The 27,710-nt window shown below is 34.9% G+C and overlaps 1 protein-coding gene and 1 long non-coding RNA gene across 2 annotated transcripts; one reads left to right on the forward strand and one right to left on the reverse strand.

Annotated features, from left to right (window-relative positions):
* The first annotated feature begins 10,164 nt into the window (after positions 1–10,164).
* LOC140016401 (uncharacterized) lies at positions 10,165–13,691 on the forward strand. Its single transcript, XR_011822801.1, has 3 exons — positions 10,165–10,715; positions 12,567–12,650; positions 13,318–13,691. It is a non-coding gene; the product is annotated as an uncharacterized lncRNA (long non-coding RNA).
* Positions 13,692–23,757: 10,066 nt separating this feature from the next.
* Positions 23,758–25,576, reverse strand: LOC113715685 (polygalacturonase-like). Its single transcript, XM_027239970.2, has 4 exons — positions 25,395–25,576; positions 24,925–25,236; positions 24,303–24,818; positions 23,758–24,207 (listed from the first exon to the last, which is right to left on the reverse strand). The coding sequence occupies exons 1-4, from the start codon at positions 25,524–25,526 to the stop codon at positions 23,953–23,955; spliced, it is 1,215 nt and encodes a 404-aa protein (XP_027095771.2). The 5' UTR covers positions 25,527–25,576; the 3' UTR covers positions 23,758–23,952.
* Positions 25,577–27,710: the final 2,134 nt, after the last annotated feature.

Consider the following 27,710-nt stretch of genomic DNA (forward strand, 5'->3'; position numbering starts at 1 on the left):
ACCCTTACTTTTGGACAGAATTGATGCAAGGCTTGGTGTAGACTTGCTAATTGAATTTCTTGGTGTTAATCACCCACAAATGTTGTTTTGGGATGCCCTTAGACCTTTTCTATGTAAATGGACCATGGTTGAGGTACCCTCTAGGTTAAACGTTTTGAAAACGGTAAAGCGGAACTTACAAGGCAAATTGCCTTGGAAACTTTGAAACTTTGGTGATTTAGTTCACCAAATTCCGTGCATATTTATTCATGAAATTTGGTAGAGGAGTAACCCTCATATGGTAGTATGTCCATACCAAATTTGGTGCTATTCCAAAGCCGTTTCAATTTTCAATCAAACTTCCAAAGTTCATGATTTAAGCTGAAAAACCCTTGTTTATCAAGGAAATTTTGGTAACTTTGGGTCACCATATCTCGGTACTCAAAACTCCATTTATCATTCTGCTTGTTTTGTTATACTCTTGGATTGCAACTCTAACAGAGTTTCAAATTTCAAAGACTAGTTCAAATCGAGTGAATTTTGCCAAATTTCCAAAGTTGGCCAAAAACCAACTTAAAACTACCTTGGTAACTCAAGTTACCAACTTTGAGCCAACATTTGAGTGCCTTTCACTTAGATTCATGGAAAGGTGTCTTCTAGGAAATTTTAGTACTTTGGAAAACATTTTCAACAGTACCAAATTTGCCAATTTTTGACTTGTAGAAAATAAGTTATGATTTTTTCAATGATTACACCAAAAATCGAAAACTTTGGAACTTTCAAAAGAAATCCGCGCGGGAACTATTCTACCAGAATCCGGCCTTGAATCCGGCCAGTTTCTGGCCGGATTAGCGACTGGATTGGTGATGGGATTTGAAAAAAAATGGAGGCTAGCCACTGTCTCCAACCCGGCCAAGAATCTGGCCGTATCCGGCCAGGTTCCGGCCGGATTGTGACGTGGCTCGTCTCCTTCCGATATCGATCGTTCGTTTTGCAATCTTTTTACTCGTACTTGCTTCCGTCCAATGATTTCAAGAATAATAATCCGATTTTACTCGAGTCTTGTACCCTTTTGCGAATCCAACTTCAAAGACAAACTCAAACGAAATTCCCAAAATATTTCCAAACCCTACTCGTGTTCAATCTTTCTCACCACTTGGGGACCTGTAGTAATGGTCTACTATTCGTTGTTCAGGCACACACGAGGACCTTCAAGAGGATTCTACGGTGGAAGTTTGAAATCTCGGTTGAATCTACTTGCTCGCATAACTTGGTGAGTGTCAAGTGTATGGCTACTTTAACTCTATGGACTTGATTCATGCTTGGCTTACCTAATTACATGCTTAGCCTACTTGGTTTTTTGAAAAATGGAGTCGAGTGTGTACTTTATCGCACTCGTTCTCATTCGAAACAAATGACTCATGCTTAACATGGTTTACCTGGTATACATGACCTGAAATACATGCTTAAACCTGTCAAATACTTGAATACATGACATGGTATGCTGTGGCTGCATACGTCATTAGAGTGAATCTCCTCGACACTTACATAATACATGGGGGACGCCCAAACTCATAGGCCGACCTTGGGACTCGAGCCGGCATGGGCTTGGTCGGGAACCTTGAGGAGCCATAAGAATCACATGATATGCTTGATCTATTTGAGAGATCTTGCTTGGCATACTCGTGGAGTATAGCCTTATAAATGTCGTGTGGGCCCGAAGCGGTGTAGGGTGGACGGATGAGAAGTAAGTGGTGATCTACGGTTTGGAAATATCAACCCGGTTGACGGAGAGTCATGGTAGGAAGATATACGAATGAACTGGCAAAGTAAGTGGAACTTAGCTCCTGAGAGCTACCATATTCTTGAATTGTTTCTGTTTACATTTCGTTGGTTTTATGAATTACTTGTAATTTATCACTTGAACTGTTATTTGGGCTTGTTACTTGAACAATGTACTTGCATGTGTGTTCTTGGCCTCACGAGCATTTTGCTCACCCTGTAGATTTGTTTTCCTTAACAGGATTGGACTTGGAGAAATGTTAGAGAAACCCCTCTTGGCGTACTCTTGTTTTAGGGTTTCCGTTGCACTTTGGGGCTAGACTTGTGATTGATGTATATTTTGAATATTGATGTATTTCGAGGTCCCGATGTAATGATTGGGCAGATGTTGAATATTGATAAGCTTGAATGCTTACACACTGATTGTATTTATGATATTTAATCGTAACGTCTAGTATTGTATTAAGTTTGGACGGAAATTGCTTGAGTCCTGGCGAGAGTTGGGCAGGCGTCCCGCGGATACCCTTTGGTTCGCCTTAAGGAGAAATGGGGGCGTCACAGTAGCAATTGCCAATTTTTCACTCTAAACAATTCAAACGTCAATAATCCAACAAGTATCAGTCAACTAGGTACTCAGTAATTATCATTCATCAAGTATTCAATCATTATAAACAAATATAGAACATTCACTCAAGTTAAGTAGGTTACACCTCGGTCTTGGGGATTGCTTTCATGCTCACTAGTGGCTCCTGAAATATATTACATGTACCATAGTTATTTACTAGTAAGAATAAATACTAAGTGCAAATACTTTCCTCCCCAAGAAATAATTAGGGTTAAGGTTTGGTCTTAAAATTGGAATAATTTTTTCTAGGTTTGCCTAATTCATTTCCCTTGTATAAAAGATTAATTTCTTGCTCAAGTCAATAGAAAACTCTCATAAAATTCTACGGTCAATATACTAGGGGTATAAAATGCCAAATATACAACATACGTGGCTAAATTAGACAATGGATGTTGCATAAAGTGAGTCTTAACTAAGTTCAATAAAACTCTTAGCAAGAAAACTGAAAATTTCCAGCTTTAGTGTTTCCTCCAAAAACCAGTCTTTTCCTGCTTTTAACTCAACAAATACCACATGCATGTTTAGATAAAAGAAGTAAATAGCATATGAAATGAGTTCTTGATCAAAACCAACAAAATTTTGGAGTTAAAGCTGCAAATTCCCAGCTCTACTCCAATGGCTCTCAAATATCAACATAAATAGAAATTTTCAGCATGGTTCCTTCAAAACCCAACACTTATCTCACTTGGATTCAAGCAAAACACTACATGCATATCATAAAGAGAGGGATAGGAGGTATATAAAGTACTTTTAGACAAAATCCAGCAAAATTTTTGAAGAAAAGAACAAAAAATTGCAGCTTTATCCTCTTGGGTTTCAAGCAGGAAAATCCAGTGATACCATTTATCATTTGTTCCTTACAGCTTTTAGAATTATCACACCAAACTTGATATAAATCTAACCAAGGTATTTTACAAGAATTTGCAGTAAAATAGCAACAAATTTTTGAAATAAGGCTGAAATTTAGCTATGGTTCAAAGTTGGGAGCTTCATCCCAAAATAGGTTGCATGCATGTTGATTTCTAACCAAAATCTCAACTTTCTTTCTTGATTCAAGCATAAATCATACAATATATCATAGGGTGACTATAGGGCATGAATATCTTTGCAAAACTTCAACAAAAATAGAAGTTATAGGCTGGAAAACAGAGCTTCCACCTTACGGTTCAGCCAAAACAAATTTCCAGCAAGCCTTTTCTCACCAAAACAGCACCCCACTTACTCACTTTCAACCATATATCACACAATAATAGACTTGTAACATGATATAAGGTATCAATCAGGCATTCCTGCAAAATCAGCAAAGAAATTTGCATCTAAGAGCTCAAAACTCAAGCCTCTTCCACGATTCCAAAGCTGAAAAAATTTCCAGCAAGAAGACAGTTTGCCAAATGAATTGTCCTCCTACAAAACTCTTTATTTTTCACTCAAATGCAACATGCATGTGAAGATTAATGTGTTATAAGATTTATTGAATAGAAATAAAAAATTTTGTAGCCAAAAATTCGTGGAGAAACTAAAAAAAATCTCTCTCTCCCTCACTCGGCCAGTTAAGCAGGTTTCCAGTAGTTCCTTCAAGCTTTTTCCATCTAAATTATCATCTTTCTACTAAATTCAAAGGTAAACATATTGTATATATCACGCAGAGCAAGAAATAAGACATGTCTCATACATTTCTAGTAAAAGTTTCCCCCAAGATTTCAAATGAAAAGCTGTGAAACATGATTGTCCGTAACCTGCTTAACTCACAACTTCCACATGGATAATTTAGCAGCCAAGCTCACATGCATTCTATGTTTATACCAAAATTCATCTATTAAAAGGGATTCAAGGATTTCTAGCAACTTACAGCAAAACAAGAGCCAAAATTGTAAGGACCCGAAAAATTTCTTTATTGTATTTCATTTTATTTTATTTCTTTGAATACATTTTCTTTACTTTACTTTAATGCCTTAATTTCTTAGATATTTTTATAAGAGTGTTAAGATTTTTAACCATTTTTCTTGTATAAGTTAGTGCATGATAAATTCGTAGTACATTATGAAAGTAGGACCCACTAATGAGGTATGTGTGATAAATTTTTGAAGATTAGGAAGAATTTTATGCAAAGGGATATTATTTTATAAGGTGCTAAGAGATAATTAGAGGTTGGCAAGATATTTTAGCATTTGGCAGACAATAGGATGAGAATTAACCATAGAAAGCCACTTGTCACTGATAAGAGAATATTTAACATACATTTTGTACAAGTTTGGCATGAATTTTTAGTATGTTTTGAGAAGATTAAAGCTATATTTGAACTCTTTTGGTGATAATTGTTAAATATTGTTTAAGTGTTCAAAACTTGATAAATGAGTGGATTAATGCGTTAATTTTGTGAAATTGTGAAGGATATGGATGTATGAAATTCATGCACTAGATGAAGGAAATGTAAGGATCGTCTAGAGGATAAAGTACACAAGAAATTAGGAGCAAAAGTGAAGAAAAAGAAAAAGAAGTGAAAAACTGAAAAAAAGACTAGAACGGATCCGAGCTCGGATCCGTGTGAATCAAGGGCGATCTGAGCCCTCGTCTGTACTTCTGGTGCAATGCATCCGAGGCCAGATGATCTGAGCTCAGATCATTAGAGAAAGGCCTCGGATCAACCTTGATCCGAGCTCGGATCATTGTTCACCCCTCGGATCCGAGGCTCGGATCTGCCTCTCTCTTGTGCAAGTGACACAGCCGTTTTTTCTCACTTTTCACACAACTTTTCAGCTATTTGGAGTGAGTGAATTCGGTGGCACATGCTTCTAGAACAAAAAGGGAAGACAAAATAAGTTAAAGAAAGTCAAAACAATATTTTCTTTTGACTTCCTTTACAAAATCTAAGTGTTTGAAATCATGAAGGAGAAAAAAAATGCCTTTCTACCACTTTTATGCAGAAAAACAAGGGAGAAGCAGGAAAGGACCTTACGTAGCTAGTTATCCTTCTTGTAACTAGTTTCTCTCTAGTTAGGAGTTCTTTGAGAAGCATTTGGAGTTTTCACTTGTAATCATCGTGTACAAAAACATAGCAGAAATTGGAGGGCTTCACCATCAATTGGCTAAGCTTTCTTTTATCTTTCTTATACTTGTACTTCATGATGTTTTGCATTAATAAACTTGTGAGTTTGATTGTTAAATCATTCATGAGTAGCTAATTTTCTTTATCTAGGGAATAGATGAAACTTATGGCTAAATAATATGAATTGAATGTGATTTACACTTGTTATATCTTGTATTAACTTGTCTATTTGTGCATGTAATAATTACTTGTTATTGCTTGATCACCAATAGCATGTTTATAGTTGTTATTGTTCAATAAGAATTGGCAGTAACAATGGAAACACATGAGTAAAGCTTAAGTTGTATGTTCATGAAAATAGAGATACACTTAAGTGGATTTTCTAGCATTTCATGAAGGAAAACAGAGTAGAACTAGTATTTCACCATGAAAATAGGAAAAACTATATTGCTCTAGGCCATTTCATCATGAAAATGAGATTTGGTAATATTGGAAATGAATCCCTGGTTAAACAAGAAAAATAACAAGAGGTAAATCTATTCATTTGTGTTGTTAATGCCATAAGTGGAATCTACATCTCTAGATTCAATCTTTAGTGAAATTTCTCCGTTTGCATTTAATAATGATTAAACCAGATTTGTAGACAATAGCATTATAATTTTCTTGCTCAGATTTATTGTAAGTCTAAATAAAAGAGAAAAATAAGGGCCTAGTACTTGTATAATATTGCTCCTCGTGGGATCGACCCGATACATACCCTACATTATGCTTTCGGCCTGTATACTTGCAGTCAACGGGTATAAAATTGGATTTAAACTTACATTGATATAAAAATCCCGTCAGTCACAAAAGCGTTGGACCTTTGACTTTGACTAATACCTTTCTTAACCTTTTATTAACAAAAAATTTGACCAAAAATCTACCATCTTTCCCTTTCCTTTGGCCGACCACTTGAGGGAGAAAAGAAAGGAGAACACTTCAACTTCAACTTCCAATCTTGCTTGAATCTTTGAACTTTCACCATAAACTTGCAATCCAAACCATAAAAAGTGACTTTTTGGGAGGATTAAGGACTTTGGTGGAGGGATTTGGAAGGAAGAAGCACTTGGTTTCCATTTCTTCTTAGGGTATTAAGGTAACTATATCAAGAAGCCCTCTTTTCTTTTATTACTTACAAATGAGTAGATTTAAGGTTTGATTTTGGTAGTTTACATGGAAAATTTTATGGTTTAAGTAGTGATTGGTAAATTTCAGCTTTAAGTGAGAAATTTCAGCTTAGACATGATGGTTTGAGTTTGGATATGATCTAGTAGCTTTGCCATGTGAATTTTCTACATTTTATATGTTATTTTGGCTTGATTATAGAAAATTTCAGCTTGTAGTTGAAAATTTCAGCTTAGGGTTTCAAATTTCGGCTTTGTTGTGGTTGATTTTGAGCTAGAAAATTGACTATTTTGGATGGTTTTGTGGCCTTAAACAAGTGTACTTTATAACCTATAACTTGTGATTGTGATTGAAGTTGGATTGATATGAATATAGGTGTTGAGTTAGGATGAAAAGTTAAGAAAATAAGAGGAAGTGCTGCTGAAATTTTATTTACTTTATTTCTTGTGGAATAAGTAATGTTAGAGGGGTGATTTTGGGTTGGTTTGGACTTAGGTTACATGTGATTGCTTGAGTTCATTTTGTTGGTGGTGTATAAGCTAAAATTTTGACAAAACCGTGTGTAAAGCAAAAGGAAAAGTAATGGTTCTTCTATCATGCTCTTTAGTTTTGTTTGTCCAATTTTAGACTCGAGGTTGGTTGTTTCTTCTAATAATGGTGCATATGTCTTACGTATGTCTTGCTAAGTTTCATGAGTTATATATATATATATATATATATAATTTTCCTTTTTTGGTTTATTGCACCTTTTGAATCCAAGTGTTTTCTTTTCATATTAATAACTTATTGGAATTACTGCCTAGATTGCACTTGGATATTTTTCGATTAACACTTTCAAGTTGTCTTTGAATTTTATGTTTTAAGAGGCCAAATCTTGTTCCAAACACTAGTTAAGACTTTTGTATGTTGAACTTGATTGAAAACTATGAATTTTGGAAGGTGAAAACCTCATGATTGTGTTTGTTTCATTGCTGAAATTTTTGGTAGGCAGGGCAGTAGTATGCCTTGCCGTCTTTTAGCCTTAAAGTCCTTTGGTTTGGTGGTCTTTTGGACTCAATCTTGCTCATTTTACTTGCTAAAACCTTGAACTATAATGATTTGTTGAATTGGAGTGAATATCATAATTTAATGAGGTGAACTACCCTGGTTTCTTCACTGTTTTGCTGCTGGAAATTTCTAGCAATGAAGTGAAATGTGGAACTCTTTGGCTGTTTACATTTTTGAGTCCAAATGCTTTCCTTTCGTTCCAAAACTATACTTGAATCATTGCCCTAGTATGTAATTGGATTTTCCTTGAATTGCACTTCTAAATTTATCTTTGAACCCTTGTGTTTTGAGAGGCTAACTTGGATAGGTGTATGACCCATAGTTGAGTCTAAAATATGAATTTCGTTCACCTAAGTTTTGGATAGTTGGATCATAAATATCTTTTACCTTGGTTGCTCTTAGGGTTTGATGGTATTCGAGAGCCACTTGGAGACGAATGTTATCGTTGCTCTGTTTTGAACTGGTGAGTGTTTCAACTGCATAGTCCATGCTACTTGTGGTTCAAAAATGACTTGTTGCTTGAACTGACTTATTACTGCTTAGGCGAGTGTGTACTTTATCGCACTTGACCTAACTTAACTGAGTTCTTGATATCTTGTTTAAAAGTGTATTGATGTGAATGTGCATGACTTGATATCTGCCTGGGATCCTAAACCCCTATTGGTTCGTTGGTCGAATCGAGCCAACAAGGGTTTGGTCGAGAAAATTGGCGAACCATAGGTACTGATCACTGTTTATTGTTTCTCCTCTATTTACTGCTTTGTCCATTGGATGCGTCCTTTGGAATCGGTATATTCAAATATTACCACCTCTGTTACCATCTCTATTATTTTGGTATTCGGCCCCGATAGGGGGTTGATAGGTGCATGGAGATTGGAGATAAGCGGTATTCTACTGGATTTGTTACTATATTTCAAACGTTAATGGAGTGTCAACGGACATGGAAAATGCTACTGCGAAACCATAGATACTGATCACTGTTTACTGTTTCTCCTCTATTTACTGCTTAGTCCATTGGATGCGTCCTTTGGAATTGGTATACTCTAGTATTACCACCTCTGTCACCATCTCCATTGAAACTGCCCCTGCTTCATGCAATCAGTGATGGGAGCCATAATAGAGCTAAACCTCCGAATAAATCGCCTATAGAATGAAGCTAGCCCATGGAAACTGCGAACCTCCTTCAAATTAGTAGGAATCGGCCAGCTATGGCCTCCACCTTTTCCAGATCAACAGCTATCCCTTCATTTGAAACAACAAAACCCAAAAATACAACATTAGGAGCCATGAAAATACACTTCTTCAAGTTGATATAGAACTTTTCTTGACGAAGAACTCTCATTACTTGTTGAAGATGGTTAATGTGCTCCTCGTTGTTCTTGCTGTAAATTAAGATATCATCGAAGTAGACAACCAAAAAGCGGCCAATAAAGGGCTGAAATATCTGTGTTATGAATCTCATAAAGGTACTGGGAGCATTAGAGAGGCTAAACGGTATCACTAGCCACTCATAGAGTCCATCCTTCGTCTTAAAGGCTGTTTTCCACTCATCACCCGGACGAATTCTGATTTGATAGTATCCCTTTCGCAAGTCAATTTTAGTGTAGATAGTTGAACCAGCGATCATATCAATCATATCATCAAGTCTAGGTATGGGAAACCTATACTTGATTGTTATCTTGTTGATTGCACGGCTATCTACACACGTTCTCCAGGTTCCGTCTTTCTTTGGAGTCAATAAAGCCGGCACTACACAAGGACTTAAGCTGATTTGAATATGTCCTTTGTGCAATAGCATCCACTCGTCTCTTAAGTTTAGCAGACTCACTCGTGTTCATGCGACAGGCAGGCAAGTTAGGAAGTTGAGAGCCTGGTATGAAATCTATTGCATGCTGGATATCACGCATAGGTGGTAGTCCATGCGGCAAATCTTCAGGAGCTACATCAGAAAAATCGGACAGCAATTTGAGAATTTCTGGAGGCACTTCTTCAGAGTTGACAATTGCTGAAATTTTCACCTCTTTGAAGACTAATACCATAATAACTCCTTGCTCCTTGCTCTCCCTTTCAAATTGCTTCTTGCTCAAAATATGAAAAGGCTTCTTCCTTGTCTCGATCACTTCGTTAACTCTTGAATTCTCTTGTTTGGTTGGTTTCTTCTCGTGAAACTTCTTCATAGTTTCAGTACTCATGGGCTTTAAGACAATCTGCTGGTCATTAAACTTGAATGAGCAAGTGTTCGACTTTCCATTATGATACACATCTCGGTCATATAGCCAAGGTCAACCAAGAAGCATGTGGGAAACAGTCATTGGAATAACGTCACACCATATAGTATCACTGTAAGGTCCATGTTTAATGGACACCAAGCAACGTCTCGTTACCGGTATAGAGCTACTGTTGATCCAAGCAACCTTGTAAGGTTCAGGATGTGGCTCTGTAGGCAAGTTTAACCATTGTACGGTAGACTCTGAAGCCACGTTCATGCTGCTACCACCATCAATAATTAGCTTGCTAGTGTCTTGTCCACAGCAAACCAAGGTTTGAAAGATTGAAGTTCTTCGCCAGTCTTCCTTTTGTGACTTTGGTGCACTAAGGATACGCCTCACAACCGAGAGATAAGACGTGTCTTCTTCTTCCTCTTCCAAATCATCAACATTAAGTTGTGCTATCTCAGTCAAATAATCAGTACCTTCATTTTCCTTCACCTCTAGATTTTCCTGATCTCCGACATCAGCGCCAATGTGCAAGTTTCTCTTGTTCGGGCACTCCCATGCCATGTGTCCCTTCAAACCACACTTGAAACATCCATCTTTGTTCTTGTTTCTTTCATCGATTGTGGAAGCCTTAGTTTTTGTCTCTGCAGTCTGCAGGCTTGGAAGTTGCTTGAGTTGCTGCTGATTTATATGACTTGCCATTTGCAGCAAATCTTTTAGGAATTAACCCCCCCACCTTGAGTGTTGAACATCTTAAGTAGTGGCTGCTGCAGGCTCTTTTCAAGTCTAAGAGCTGCTTGGAATGCATTATCAACTGTGTAGATGTCACGTCCCATCAACTCTTTGCGAATTTCAGGTATCAAACCCAACTTAAATCTGGATAAAGCTTGTGCTGAACCTTCGGTGCCTCCGCAGCGAATTTTCAGCTCTTCAAACTTATTCATATATTCAGCAACTGTCATTTCTCCTTGCCTTAAGCTATTCATATCATCAAAAAGATCAGTTTCATAATGTAGAGGCACGTACTTTCTCTTCAAATGCAGTTTCATCTCTTCCCATGTCAAGTCTAGTTGTCCAGCAAGTCGAAGGTCATGCTCGACTCTTGTCCACCACACTTGGGCTTGTCCAACAAGTTTCATGATAGCAAACTTAACTTTTCTCTCATCAGTCATATTATACCAATCAAAATAGCGTTGCAAAGTAGCGAGCCAATCATAAAATACTTAGGATCAATTCTTCCATCGAAATCAGGGATATCTACTCTTACCTTTTTTGTGATGTCTCCTGCGAAATCACAGGGTCTTGTCTTCCTTGCCTTGGTGATTGAACAATCTGATCTGCCATGTCAAAAAGAGAAGCTTGTGGCCTTCCAAAAGATTGATTTAATCTATTTTCACTCCTACCAGATTGATTCCCAATTGTGTGTTCAGGCTGTTTGAGATGCTCTAGTTCCTTTCCATTGTTTTTGACCCGAGATCCAGACTCACCGTTGCCTCTAGATTCAGGAATTTGCTGTTGCTCAGTATTAAAAATTTTGTCTTCTAACACTGCAAACCTCTCTAAGAGAAGATTAATGATGTTATCCTGTTCCTTGTCTGTGTATCGACCCCTAAAATTTAACCCAGTTCTTGTCGTCATGGGAAAGCCTTGCTCTGATACCAAAACTGACACAACACAAAACTTGGTAGGCACACCAGCTTTGTGGAAAAGCTTAGATATTGAATGTCACCGAACTTATAATAGCAACTTGGAATAGGATGGCAGAATATGCTTAAGAAGGTGAAAACTGATTGGTAATTCTAAGAATCACTCCTAGGAATCTTTAGACCTTACACCTAAAGTTGGGATGTATCACACAGCCCTAAGGAAGACGCTAAGTCTGCAGGAAAATTTTATTAATTACCAAAAAACTGACACCTGTTTGTGGAGAAGTGGTCATTTATAGACCTTAGAACAAAGCTCATTCCAAACCTAATTAGGACTCCTAACTAGAGTAGAATTCTAGTAGAGAGCTAGAAGGCTAAACTTTTGTATTCCCTATAACAACTAAAATACTAATTACCAAAAAATAACTACTAAACAGAAAATTACCATAAACATAAAATTCCTGCAGCTAATTCAAATTTCTAAAGTACGCCTGCCGGCAAAAATCAGAAGATAAACTCCATAGAATTCAAACCAACTCCCAAGTTGGTTCCTAGTCATCAAAAGCATGCCAAATCAATGCTTGGGCATTTGACATATCCTTCCCATGCCTCCTATAAACCTTAGTGGATTTTTGCCATCTATCTCTATCAACTTTTCTACTTTGGAGGTAAAATAATTGATTTAGTTTCCTTCTTGTTCTTCAAATTATTTCTTGCCAATTGATAGTGGTATAAAATTGAGAAATAATATGCACCCCCTCTTTTTTTAGTTCAAAGAATGCCACTGGGGTCAAAGAATGCTGTTACTTTTTTGTCGAAACCCATTTTGTTTTCTCCATTGTTTTAATCTTTTTGGCTTTTTAAGACTTTCTTCTTTAGTTAGGATTTTGTGCTTTTGCATGTAGGTTTTGCTGATATAATTTGCTGTGCTTGTTTCTTTTGTCATTATTTGGTTGGTAGTAACTATGGAAATTTCAAAAAATACTTCTGTATTATGTAAATGTCAGATTAAGATAGCGTGGGGCCGATTAACCGAACAATGTATGATTGTGCTCTTGCAGGCAGTACAGGCTGGTGCTTTGATGTAATTTTTCTAACTGACAACAGTTTAAGCAACTCTTGGATGTCAAAAATATAAGGGAAAGGTATAGTTATTCATAACTTTGCAGGTTCTTCCTACCCTTTTTCAAATTAAACTAATAGATTGATACATGTTCAATTTGTATATAAAATATCAGCCTTCAAGTTTTTTAATCCATATATACAAACTCTAGTTCAATTACAATGAGCAGAGCAGTTTTATGTTGCTTGAAATTAGTGGAAGTGATTTTGTAAAATAAAATTGTTTGGAAAAAACTATTTTACATTTGTTTGAACTTCTGGAAGTTGGGGGACCTTTTCTCTTGTTGATACACTTGTGTTCTTTATCTTTTTTTCCCCCTTTTACTGATCTTTTGGAGACCCTTAACCAGGTGTACTTTTGTACATGAAAAATTCATAATAAATGTGTATTATATTTCTTGGTCATGTACGTTGATGTCCATGAATGTGTTAATATGATTACAATAATTGCAAAAAATTAATTGCTTAGGTGAAGATTGCTTTAATTAATGAGTTGTTATGAATTACTCAAAGAGAATGTGAAGAATGAGTTATTTATTGGATAGAAGTGGATGAAAGGGGAAAGGGGATTATGTTACTCAGAGGTGGATGAGGAAACGATGATAATGTGTGACCTTGTGGTTCATAATACATTTTCAATTTGGAAAATATTTCTGGGTTCTATATGGTTAAATTTTCATTGGTGATTAGGCTAGGCGGAAAAAGGGAAACTTGATCAAGGATTTGAGAAGATTGGTAAAGCAAGGGCTTTCATTTATGAACAAGAGCTGCTTTTAAATTTGGTCAATTGGGAAAAGGCAGGAAGTTGAAGAGATGAACTTTAGCTTTTGGCTATTGGAACTTTATTAGCTTTCAAATGCTTGCTTCTCAAATGCAGTAGGTAACTAGGTAGGTAGGTAGGTACTACCTTTCTCTTCCTATGTGTCTCTTAGGATACTGGTATTATTGTCTGAATTTTTCAATAGTTATTTATGTTTTCACCTGCTGGTGATGTAATAACTTGGATTTTCCTAAAATGTTTTGAGCAGGTCTGAACTCTGTAGTTATTCATCATATATTCTGGACTTTGTTGGAGCCTGTGAGACTCGGAAACATAGAGCCTGGGAAACATAGCCATTTTTTTTATTTCAGATGTTTGGTTGTTGGCAAAGTATTTTTTGTGCATCGCTGTCATGAACTATATGGTGGAGTGGGCTTTCTTTTGTTGATCAAGAAGCTTGCCAGCAATAGTTGTTGGTGCTGTTTTAAATGTATTTTCTGGAACAAAGAAAAAATTCTTAATTGATGCTGTAAATGTATTTCCTGGAATTTAGAAAAGTTCTTGATTTAACGCTTATGACATCCCTTGCACTTAAAGAAGAATTAAATTTGCAATTACTATCAAAGTTTTCCTGCTATTTCGCTTTTTGACCGCCTTAGTTTTTTAGTTTATTTCGAATTCTGATCATGAAATCAATAAGCAGGGTGAGTGATAGATTATTGATAGTTTAGAGTATTTTTTTGGAGCATTTTTGAGATTTCCAAGAACTTATCAAATTCATATGAAAGGGGCAATTTTTAAACTATTTTAGTATGCGATGGGCAATTCTTAAACTATTTTTTTGAGCGGTTTATGCCTCCGAGTACTATACATATCTTGATAGGCCATGGCCTTCTGTTTTCGTTGTTTCTTTTGTAGATTTGGTTGCATATTCAGAGCATGTAACCATCTCAGATTTTTCTGAGAGAATGTAGATTTGAAACCAGTGATGATTCAGGTTTAATTCCGATGGAGGCTGGCTAATGGACATTTCATAATAAATTATTGAAGCGGTGAAAAAAGTGACGAGAATATCGAATTTTGGTCTCACACAAATTCAAAAAAGTAAACGAAATAAATAAGATTGCACACGCTAAGCAAATCAATCTAATAAACATAAATTTCAATACTCTATATTTCACCATTTAATTTTAAAATAAAAATTTCTAATTTGCTTGTTATCTTTTTAACGATTTTTTTATCTCATATACATTACATAACAAAAATATTACAGTGATTATTCTAAATAATATTTCAAATAATCTCCTATCCAAATATACTCATTATTAGTTTATGCTTTAGTCAAAAGTTACTATATTGTAACTTTGTACTAACTCAAAGTTCTAGTATGTTGATTAAAATTTATTTCAATAAAGTACTACTAAAAAAATACAATCAGAAATTTAGTAATTAGAAAGACTACAGGAAGTAATTTCTTTTTTATAAAAAAACTAAAAACCCAAAATTAGTTTGGAGAGGACAATGCAACGTCCAACAAAACCAACTTGAAATAAAGGCATGATATGGATTCACATCATTTTTGTATGTAATGGTAGTGAAATTGGATGGTAAAAAAAAGTGAAGGTGGAGAAACAATTCTATTAGGAAATAAGAAGCATGATTAGATATTTCATTAAAATTGCTTCTTATCATTCGTTTCTTTTCTTCATTTTTTATTTATACACTTTGCTTGTCAAGAAGATGGCATGAAACGAAATTCAAAAAAAAAAAAAAAAAAAAACACTGGCAAGATTTATTTTTCTTTATGGTGGAGATTACAAATTTAGGATGCATATACTTTGGCTAAGGTTAAGGTAGGATGAGTGTATTGCTAATGATCTCTAGATGAGCATTAGCCTCATGCAATAAACTTACTATTTAAGGACTTGCTACCTCATTTGTCTAAGAGGCCTTAATATGGTAGCCTTAATATGGTAGTTAAAGTTAAGACTCTATGTTTGGAAGTCTTGGGTTCCAATTCTTCTTATTCCTCTTCACTTTTTAAATCACATCTCTTCTCAGCTAATTCTTTTTTTTTTTTGAAAATCAAATTTTACAAGCTTTTTTTTTAATAACAAAACATATTTCATTAATGGATTGCTAGAAATCGTCCAGCACGATTGATATACATCACTCTCCTAATGGCAGATAAAATATGCATTAAACTTGTAGATCTATAATTTAACAGATACAAAAAACTTGAGAAATTAAGAACAGATCTAAAAAGTACCATAAATTTTAAAATCATCTACTCGTAGAATAAATCGATGCAGCCTACTTTGTGCATGTTATAATCGTCAGATCTGCTGATCAACAGTTGTAAACTCTAATAAAGATGATGAGATCTGTCAAAATAGATCCAAATCTGAAATAAATTCAGATCTGACAATCAGATTTGAAGTAAATTCAAATTTAAACAATAAAACAAGGAAAAATAACACAAAATCTCACTAGGAACTTCTAGAAAAGTAGAAATTCTCACTAGAAATTTTAGGAGAAACAGAGATCTCCCACTAAAAAAAATTTAAAGAAGACTTTATTAGGAAAATAACAAAAACGAAACCTATGGGAGGAAGACCAGCGAGACCATGGTGGTCTTCCTCTCAAAGAAGAAGGGATTCAGAGAAAAGGAGCAGTAAAAAGAAATCGAAGAAAAAAAAAGAAGTTATTCAAATTGTACAAGCTAGCATGACAAATATGTGCGATAATCCAAACTGATTTGTTGAGATAACCTTGGTCTAGTGGGCAAGACTGATACCCCAAGACCTAGAGATCTAGGGGCTCTCTCTCTCTCTCTCTCTCTCTCTCTCTCTCAAATTTCATCCCTCCCCACATCTTGCGATGATGCATTATCCAATTTGGGTGATGATTCTGCCTTTGTATCTTTAGGTTATCTTTCGTACATTTTACACATTAAATTTAATCATTGCATTGCAACTTGAGCTCAGGTTTTATATACCTCGCACCCTAGAGTCACTAACCTCATGTCATCGTTGTCAACTCTAAATGTTATTAAGCCGTCTCTTATAGTGGGAGTTTGGGGACCCCCATCAGTTTTGGGTGGTGAAATTGCCAGAACAAATATTTTCTTGTCAGAGCAATTTTGTATCAAGTACCTAACTTATCCTTCAATGGTAAAAATTAAGAGTAAATTTTTCTTACACTGATGGTGTATACACTATCAGCGTTGGATTCATGACATGTGTGTAAAAGTTGAATTTTAAATTCAAATTTTGCATAGTTGTTATTCATCCAACGCTGATAGTGTATACACTGTCAGTGTAGGAAAGATTAATTCAAAAATTAATAGTATCCCAACATTTTAACAAAACTCTCTCTCTCTCTCTCTGTTACTTCGCCGGAATTCTTACTTGCTTCCCAGCATGATGGGCCGTAGCCTGTAATTTAAAGACAAGAACAACATGCCAAACCTTGACAAGCAAAACTTTTGCAGACTAGAACCCAAGCAAATTCTAAACAAAAGGACGGATCCTCAAAGTGATATGAACGTGAATCATGTCTAAGCAATCTTCAAGTTGTGATTAAAATAAAATTCAACACCGATTTGCTTGGAGTTATTCATGAACAAATTGATCCAAAAGAACGTATTAACACTTGAAGCTGAGCTTTAAACTCTCTTAGTTCGAGATCCCTCTTACAAACCACCAGAATTAAACCAGCAGTGATGCTACAGTACATAAAAAATATTATCTTTTCCATTATGGATCATAAACTACAAAACTGACAGCAATTGGATAAATTCTCAAATGTAGAAGTCTCATGTTCTTCTTGCCATTCAAGAACCAATATGCATACTCGAATGTGTTAAAAACCAAATATTTCCAAGCATTTTGGTATTGCTTATAGTTTGTGTCACACCACAAATCCAGATTCCTAGATTAGATTTGCAACGTGGCACGCCGTACCTGTGACATCTCACTCCCACGAATACACGATATTGTGATGATAACTTATAAAAATTTAAAACTAAATACATACATTTCACTAAATACATCTACAAAAATACTTTACTCAATCTTCCTAGAATTTAAACATATGTCTATTTACCTTTCTCACTTGTCTTCTAAACATACATGATCTATCTTTCTTGATTTGTAAGAAAAAAAATAAAGAGACATTGGTTGAGTGATGTACGCCCCATAGATAGTACTTATTCCTTTGTCGGATCATGTAACTATATACATACTATATACATTTACAAATTCGGTCACACCATACCACATGCATACATCAAATAAAAACATTTGGATCATTTCATATAGGGATAATTGCATAAACCTCCCTTGAGGTTTCTGATGGTTGCACTCACCTCCCTTGAGGTTTGGAAAATAGCATTAACCTCCCCTATCATGAATTTAGGGCCTATAGTTGGCATAAGATAGGATAAATTTACTCCTATACCCTAAGAGTTTAAGATTGTTAGTGAACAAATTTGGGGCAAAAAAAAAATTAGGGCAGTAAACAAGTCTAATATAACTAATTAAACAAAATTAACGGTTATTTTTTGTTTTATTAGGCACTATAAATGCACTTATAAAATGGTGTCATTTTGATGCTCCAAGATGGTGCCATTTTGTAATGGACAATACTTGAGAGAACAATGTAAATCATATATTTTCTACATAGAAGAGAAGTAGAAGCAATAAAATGTAGGAGAAATAAACATCTAGGTAAGACTTCATAAAAGAATAAGTTTTAGTGGTTTTGATTGAGTTTATTTTTCTTATGCATTCATGAAACAAAAGGAGAAAGAAAGCAGAAATCAAGGCAAAATCTGAAAATTTTTCTATTAAAAATCTGTGACAATCAAAAGATGATAGGTAAGTAATCCTTTATCATCTCAACTTAATACACAAAGTTCAGGTGTTAGTTATAGTATGATGAAATTGCTATGTCGATCATGAGAGAACATAGCTATGTATGAAATATAGTAAATAGTGTGAAATCGATATACTATAAAGTATGACAAAAAGAAACTCTCTTATACGGATCAAAGGTGAATATTCTTGTTTGATTAACAGTCTCTTTATATGTTTTAGAACCTCATATTTCTGAACATATGTTTGTTGTTTCTTTCAAATTTTACTACTATCGTTGTTCGCTTTGCACATGTATCATCTGAGTTTCACTAATTGTTTCCATCTCATAATGTTTTTCATTCTTTTACTAATACTACCGAGGTAAAAAGGTATAAATGGAACAAAATTATTATCTCACTTCCCAAAAGACATTTTTAATGGCACTTTCTCTAACATGGGCTGAAGTTGCTATCAAAATCTTAAGTTCAGGGGAGATTAGTGCTATTTTCCAAACCTTAGGAAAGGTGATAGCAATTGTCAGAAACCTCAGGGGAGGTTTCTGCAATTATCCCTTTCATATATTACATAAATATATTTCATTGAAAATGAGCGGTATATACATAAGTGGCCTTCATCCGATGTGGCACTTAGACCCATAGGTTCTAGAGGTGACCTTCGCCGAATGTGGCATGGAAAACATATAACATGACATAATTGTATTCATTGAACATATTTTCAAATCATAGAAAATACCAATCATGTCATCTCATTTCATAAACATAACTCATAAATAAGTACATGTACTATCTGGTTTCTAAATACTTAGTGTAGAGTTTAACCCCTTCTAGAAGGGCAGTAGATCAAGCATTTTTCTTGATTTTCACTTGATCTACTCATACATGAGTCAATCAACCGGGCACAATGGCTACCATAACTATTCATAACCTATCAATTATTTTCCTTGATCTTAACTTGATCGTCATACATGATAGGACTATAACCCCTATTGTTTATTTCATGACTATTTAGAACTTTTCGTAATATAAAATCATTTTACATGTCACATGCATATTATTTTTTCATTTCATGAAAACTATTCATAACCTATCAATCATTTTCCTTGATCTTCACTTGATCGTCATACATGATAGGACTATAACCCCTATTGTTTATTTCATGACTATTTAGAACTTTTCGTAATATAAAATCATTTTACATGTCACATGCATATTTTTTTCATTTCATGAAAATATGCCACTTGTATTGACGGGTATTTTACATACGTATAAGTTAAAAAACCGAATTACATCCGCTCACTGCAAGTATATAGGTCAACTAGTAGTTTAGGGTATATATCGGGTCGATCCCACAGGAAAGAGTGAACAATTACCGGTATTACTAAAGCTTCTCTATTATTTAGACTATCAATGGATTATAACAAATTTAACCTACTGAAATTACACAAAATAACAAATAAAAACTCCTTAGGTTGTGGAATCCCCAACTACTCATGCAAGCGCTATATTCGGATCATTGAGTGCTATATCTAGGCTAGTTATGGTGTAATTTCCTTATGCATTTGAATCCTACTTTCGTAGTGAATCAATTATACTTATAACTAATCCATACCTATTCTCATGGTTATAAAATTAGTTACAAGTTCATTTCTTTAGTGAAATTACATGAAATGAACACTAAAAACCACATAGGTGCACCTCTACTTTCATGAGCGTACTCTCTATGTTTAGCACTTCTTAAACTAGTGTTAAATCTCAATTTTCATTGTGAAAACAACATCTTAGATAATCACAATCAATGGTACCAGATTAATCATGATTTAAAGAGCCAAAGAGCTAAATAACTTGCTCAAATCATAGCAATCAAATAACCAAATAATTATAGAAAGTTCAACCAAACCCAAGGCAAAAACTTTAGAAACACATATTGAACACAAAATCCAGAACTTGCATATTAACTATACTTAAGAATCTGATACAAAAGATAAAGAGTTGGAGAAGAGATAACCCATGTCACTTGAGTTTCAACTCCTCCTTCTTCATCTCCATCTTCATCCTAATCTAGCTAACATTCAAGAATGGATGAACTATACCAGTCTACACTAATGCTAACCTAACACTCAGAAGATGAAAGAGCTACATTTCTGTACTCTCCAAGTTCTCCTGTATATCTCTCTATATCCCTTCAATCTTGCAAGCTTTGGCTATATAAAGGTGAAAGTTGGTCAAGAAGTGAGGCTTACACCTCCCTTTTATAGCTGGGAATGTTTCTCACATGTCTAGCATCACATGTGACTTAGTGGAGGTGAAATTGAGTTTTCCACGTAAAGAGCAGACTTCTCTGACCACAATCCGACCAGAAATCCGGCCAAGTTCCCGCCGGATTGCTACAGTGACGTTTTGGTGCACTTTCGTTCAATTTCCAGCTCTGCTCCGATTTTGCGTCAACTTCAACCAAACTTTTCTTGATGATAAAAGCTGATTTAGCTCTTGACCAAAACATAAAACTTGTAGCTCTTTGAGTTAGCTTTCTAATTCATCAAGAATCACCTCATTTGAATTTGTGTAGACTGAGAAATGACCAAAATACCCTTACCTGCTCATTGCCCTGTTTCAGCTTCGACCAATAGAAATTAGCTACTGTAATTCGGCTTTTTGACCTGGAAAACCTTCAAACTGGATTCAGATGTCTTCACCAAAATTGTAGATCTATCTCTTATCTTCAAATTGGTTTAAGAATCATCTCAATCCGATCATTGTAGCTCAAGTTATAGCCAAAATACGAAAATGTGTCAAAACTGTCAAAATACACAAAATCCAAGTAAAAAGTGATAAAAACCTCATTTAATTACTTAAAAGCATTTTTCACCAATTATAGCCAAAATGATTCATTTTCTTCCAATAATATAACCAAAGTGACTAAAAATAATATAAAATATCATACAATTATTACGTAAATTAGTCACTTATTACGTATCCTAAAACATAGCATAGCAAAATATTTTAAACAAGCACACATGTTCCATTTTACATGTATTAATATAAAGCATTTAATTGAGAAAATTTATATTTAACATTTCATAAAACATAGAGGAGTAAACACCACCTACCTCAAACTGCTTAATTGAAGAGATCCTTAACGTGCCTTTGAACTCACCTCCAACTCTAAATAAAAGTTAAAGAATCCGATCCCAAAGTGCCAAAACTTGGTACATCTTCATTTTTTTAAAATCTTGGTTTATTTACCATTTTTTTACGCTTAGCAAGTGTCATTATTGATATTAAATCAAATTTTTTTCGTAAATACATGCTTATTATTACCAGTCACTTGTTAATTAAAAAATATGACTGTCAATTTGTGTCCCCACTAAATAATATTTCTAGCTCCGCCACTAGTTTTCTCGTGATACTCATATTATTGCTATATGTAAATTAGTATAAAAATAGTTTTGCTGATAGAAGTGCACATGATAATTTGTTTGTTTGGATTGTTAGTTTCTGCAGAAAAATTTTTACATTTTCTGTGAATATATATCTCAATCACTTTTTTATCTCACATACATTAAATCGCTACAGTAGATTTTTCAGCAACAACTCCTAAAAATAGCAATCCAAACGGCAAGATTTTGGAGGAATGTATTGTGCGAGACTAACAGTAAACTCTATTGTTGTGTCTATTGATTTTTTTCATAATTTGGACGTGATAGGATAGAAGTCCCACAAGCTACGATGAGTACCATCTTTCAAGGCAAGGTATATCTTCAATAGCTATTCTTTTTTACATTAAAATCCTGCTAGATCAGTGAATGTAAAAGGCCTACTCTTTTTGGTTGCTCTAATGCATAGTACATATGGAGGAACCAATTTGGTTTTGAAAATACAAGCACATATTCAGAAGCAATGCATAAAAGACTGTCAAATAATGATACTCTAAGGAACATCAATCTTGCATAAAAGACTAACAAATTATATGTTATTGAGATTTTAATCGTGATAGAGTATATATTATGAAGGTGTCGTGCATATAGGTACTCCTGAATTGTTGCTAAAGTAATTAGTTCATTCCTAATCCATCTGGATAAGATTATATTATCTCAAATTGTAGCATGTTATATACATATACATATATATATATATATATATATATTAAATTTACATCGTCAACTTTATGAGATAGTATTTCTATATTTTTCATTTTCTTCGACCAATTTTCTTTTTGAAAATATTATTTAAGTTTGGAGTACCATATCTAACATTCTTCATGCTATTTTTTCTTTTTATGGTTTTTCGATTACTTATAACTCCAACTCTAAGACACTGTCATTTTTTATCCAAGTTATTGTACACTCATAATATTATTATGCTTAATAATTATACTATGATATTTCCATCTACAAAGCAATACTGTTAAGTAAGAAAAGTGGATTTGCACATCAAAGGGTGGGAATAATAATAGAGTTTATATCAAATGCTTAATCTGCATCATTAATCTATGGAAGGTCATTTGTATAAAGGAATTGGCTTATTGGATTTGTGTCATTCCATGTTATTTGTTATACTGCGCCACCCACTTAATCCTTCTCCACCACCCTCCCAGCCAACTCATTTACCAACCATACCAGTGTCATGCTCAAATTGAAAGTAAATGACAAACAAGTTGTGAGAGTTCAGTTATTGGGTTAACTTTGTACATGTGAAAGTAGATGAACAAACACTTTATATTTTTTTTTTGGACTTGGTAACCTGAATTTTTTTTCCCAAAGGGAAGTAATTCTTTGCGTAGAAGTTGTATGCATGCTTATCATTGTTATTATTTCTTATTACATGAGAAAAAGATCGATAATGTTGCAATCACTGATGTTGATCCAATGATTATGGGAAGGCTTCAAGTCGAATCTTTAGACTGATAGTTGGGGACAAAAAATATATGGGAAGAGATGAGAGGATAGAAAATAAAAAGTTCATTAGTATTGCAATAAAGTTGCTTAATATGAAGTAAGACGCAATGTTTTTGAACTTGAATAGATGTATGTTGTTTGAACATGAGCTATATGCATTCTTTTGGGTGTAGTGTTTATTAACAACGGGGTGCAAATAATCCTATATATCTGATTGTTCTTCACTACAGTGGTTTATTGTCATTAGTTTAAACTTCATTTGGGAGAGATAGTTGGTTTTCTCTCTTTTTTTCTCTATTCTTTTTCTTTAATTTTAAGTACACTCCAACACAAAACACAACAAAAAGTTCTTTTTCCCCAAAGTATTTTTTTAATAGGGAGAATGACAATAAGTAAGAAAGTTTGACATGTAACATAACTAATGATGAAGTGTAATGTAGATAAAAGTTTTAGTTGGGAGTGTGGTAATTTAATGACCATTACAAGTTGAATTTCCTCTTTGTAATGGAGAATTTTATCTTTGTAACTATTGATACAATTAATTGAAAAACAACAAACATAATTATAAGATGAAGGGTATTAGGATACGGCAAAAATTGAGACAATATTTTATTTGTCTTCAAAAGTATCAAAACTAATTACATTTTCATACAGAGCATGGATTCATCTAAGAGAATTACTTCTTGAATGGATTCAAAAAATAATAAGACCTGAAATATATTTTTTAGAAATGGGGAAAGAAAAAAGAAGGAGAAAAAAAATTTCGAGCTCATTCCTACGCTTGCGGGAATTTAAGCAGCCTGAGCAGGAATGGTGGCATTGGCGCAGATTGGAGGATTCAGCTTGCCACTCAGAGCTGGCTTCACATTGGCACAATTGCTTGACACATTCCCTTGATTGCCATTGTATGCCAAGTCAATGTCAGCAATCTCTACACCATCGCATGGGATACTCTTACTACAAAGAAGTGTCACAGCAGCTGGTGTTGCTGAAGTGCCAGTGATGTTCTTGAAGCTGACCTGAGCAATCTTAACACTTGATGGGGCCTGTAAATCAAAACAACGAGGAGAGAAAAAAATTAGCTCGAAAAGAAATGCACTTTAGAATTTGATTGTCTTAGCATGCATGTTTTGCAACTTACAGTGTTTGTGCATTGGTTGTTTGGGCAATATTCTTGATCAATGATCACTGGATTGCTGACATTTTGCATGATAATACCTTCAAAGTGCATATTGGTGGCACTACCACTTTTAGCAGCTGGCCAGCTCTTTACTCTTACACCATTTAAAGTACCGGAGATGGTGCAGTCGGTAACAAAGATACCCTCAACAGGCAGTTCATTGTCATACCTTCCAAGACTTCCAACACTGATTCCATGGCCAGGTCCACATGTCACTTTACTTATATTAACTTGTTTGGCACCATCACCAATTGAGATGCAATCGTCCCCGGTTCCTATGTTTGAATCTGTGATGACTACTCCAGTGGAATGTCCAATGTGAATACCATCAGTGTTGGGACTGTCCCCAGGTGCTGTGATTGTGAAGTGTTGGAATGTTATATTGTTGCATCCGAAAAGATTCACGTGAAACAGTTTGCTGTTCAAAGAAGTTAGGTCGCGGATAACAGTATTGTTGACGAAATTCAAGCTCAAAGTCTGCAATTTCAAGTTAAAAAAATGACAATCAGATTATTAATTTCACTGCTGTATCATTGGAAAAACATTCATAGGTGTGTAATCAATGTTGTAAAAGTTGGCTCACATTTGGAAGTTTGCTGCATTCGGTTTTTACACGACATTCATTTTGGGTCCAAGCTTTGGCTCCTTGGCCATCCAAGGTACCACCTCCGGAGAGTGTCAATCGGTCAACGTACTTAATTGTCATCCATTCGTTATCCTTGCTTATTTGTGCAGGATCTTCAGGAGCTTTGATGATGCCTTGTATTTGAATCTCAACGGGTGCTTTGCAAGGACCTGCAAGGCTCGCTTCTTTTAATAAAAATGTGCCCTTTGGAATCAAAATTGTAGATGCTGTTGTAGAATTACATGCTTGTTTCCAAGCATCCGCCAAAACCTGCAACAATGGCAAATCTTTTAGAGCCCAATTGTTTATTTCATGGGGACAATGTTTTCGACAAATCACGAACTTTTCTTCAAATTTTGGTGAATTGATCAACCAACCAACTTGATTTCAATGCATGTAGCTTTGGCATTAAGATTAAGATTAATTACCTGGCTCATATCAGCACTGCCATCAGGTTTTGCGCCAAGTTGAGTGACATCAATAGGTCCAGTTTGGGCCTGGACAATGCATGTAAAGAACAGCCATGAACACAACAATGTGATGCCAAATGCTCCTGCCATCTTTTGCTATTCTTTTTTTCTTCTTTTTTCTTCCCCACTATTTGCATTTGTTTTATCTGAATAGTGTAATCGAAACTACATTTGTTGCCTTTTTATAGTCGTGATAAGGAATTTGGCACCGTTAATTATCAAAATTTATGTCTGTGGTTCCTAAGAGACTCGAGTGTTATGGTGCAGTTGTGGCTACGACTTCGGTTACCTTTCTTCCCTTTCTCCATCCAACCACCTCTCCCTTCCTGATCTCCCAATTTGGTCATAACGTCAACCTTATATTAACTAAAAATAGTTCATCAATCTAGTGGATATAGGATGGATTTTTCCAATGCGGGTGGATCTCCTAATGGTCAATGGTTTGCAACTTTGAAAGTCTTTCAAAATCTTTGGAGCTTATAGTTCTCCACAGTAAAGTGATTAACAATGAGCTAAACTAATAGAAGTATTGTATTAATAGGATTCCAAAATATCAAAATTGAGCTGCTTGGAATGTATTAATAGGATTTCAAAATTATCCAAATTGAGCTAGTTGGAATCAGATTCTTTGAAAGAGATGATGTTTTATTTTAGAAATGACATATATTGGCCTACGCACATATACTTTTGCAAATGGCTATTTCTCTATGGTCCTTTAAGGTTTGTCATAAAATGAAGACATCCCTTGTAGCAATTTTGAAGAGTTACAATGACCTCCCTATTCAAGATTGTGAAGTTTTTTTTCCTTTATTTTGATATTTGCCTATACTTAATTCGACTGTGAGGATAATATCTAGATTAGATCTTTAAAATTTCACAAGGACAATTTGGGTATTTGCAGTATATATACTTTATGCTATTATTACCTCAAAGCTAAAATGCTTATATATGAGCATGTTAAAATTGAAGAGTAATAAACTCGTAAAACTAGAGGTAGCGTTTTGCTTAAATCGACAAACTTCAAGAAAGGCTGGTGTAATATAACCTTTCGTGAACCACAATTGGTGGACGAGACCGCTGTACAGTACAAATACACAAAGAATCAAGTTTCAAGATAACTATGTCGTATAAAATGTGATTTAATAGTTTCTCTTTTTCGTTTTTGTTAAAGTAAATATGTCAATATGACATATAATTTTCTTGTATCAATTATATGATTCTCTTGTATCAATTACGTTTAGTTAGGACCAATTATAGATCTTTCCTTTTGCAAAAGTTAGTCTAGATTCAATGTATGTTAGTTTATAGACCTATATATAGGGACATCTCATTGTATTATGATTAAGAGAAATATATCACATTTTTTTCATTTTAGTTTTCTAACATGGTATCAGAGCTGTAGGTTCAAAATCTAGAGTCTCTTGATCCTTTATATTTCTCTCTTTTTAAAACTCACTGTTGTCTCTTTCATTCTAATCATTTTTTGGTTAGTTTCTTTGCCCTTTACATCAGTCATTCATCCTCCATTTGGATCTTCTTCATTTTTTTCACAAATATATTGACCATTATTATGGCTCAAAATGACGTGTCCCAACCTATTAACATTATCCTTGATGGCACAAATTATTCTCATTGGGCATATGCCTTTCAAAATTTTCTTCATGGTCATAAATTGTGGAAATATATTACTAGTCATGTTACTGCTCCTGTTGCTTCTGGTGGCAAGTCTTCTGAACAATTTGCCGCCCCGTTTTGAAGAGTGGGATAGTGATAATCACCAGATCATCACTTGGATCACTAACACATCTGTGCCAGCCATAAATCGTCTTTTTAGATGCTTTGACACAGCAAAAGGAGTCTGGGATTTCTTGGCAGATCGATACACAACAACAGACCTATCCCGACAATACCAACCTTCTCTTTAGGATATGCCATGAAACAACAGTCTGGACAATCTATTTAGGACTTTTACTCTCATATGGTTTGTCTGTGGGATGAGATTGCTGAATCCGAACTAAAGTGGACCTGCACTAGTGATGCAGACAAATTCTATACCTACCGTGATTCTCATCGACTTATCTAGTTCCTCATGGCCTTACTTGATGACTATGACACAGGATGCACATCTATTCTTAACAAGAAGCCACTACCTTCCCTTGATGCTGCTCTCAAGGATCTGATTTCTGAGGAAATTCGCCGCAATACTACAGCTCCACGTACTATCTATATGGGTCCTTGCTGCTCCCCGGCAGCCTGCTCCAACATATCGACAAT

Source organism: Coffea arabica, chromosome 11c, assembly GCF_036785885.1.
Source record: "Coffea arabica cultivar ET-39 chromosome 11c, Coffea Arabica ET-39 HiFi, whole genome shotgun sequence".
Lineage (NCBI taxonomy): Eukaryota > Viridiplantae > Streptophyta > Magnoliopsida > Gentianales > Rubiaceae > Coffea > Coffea arabica.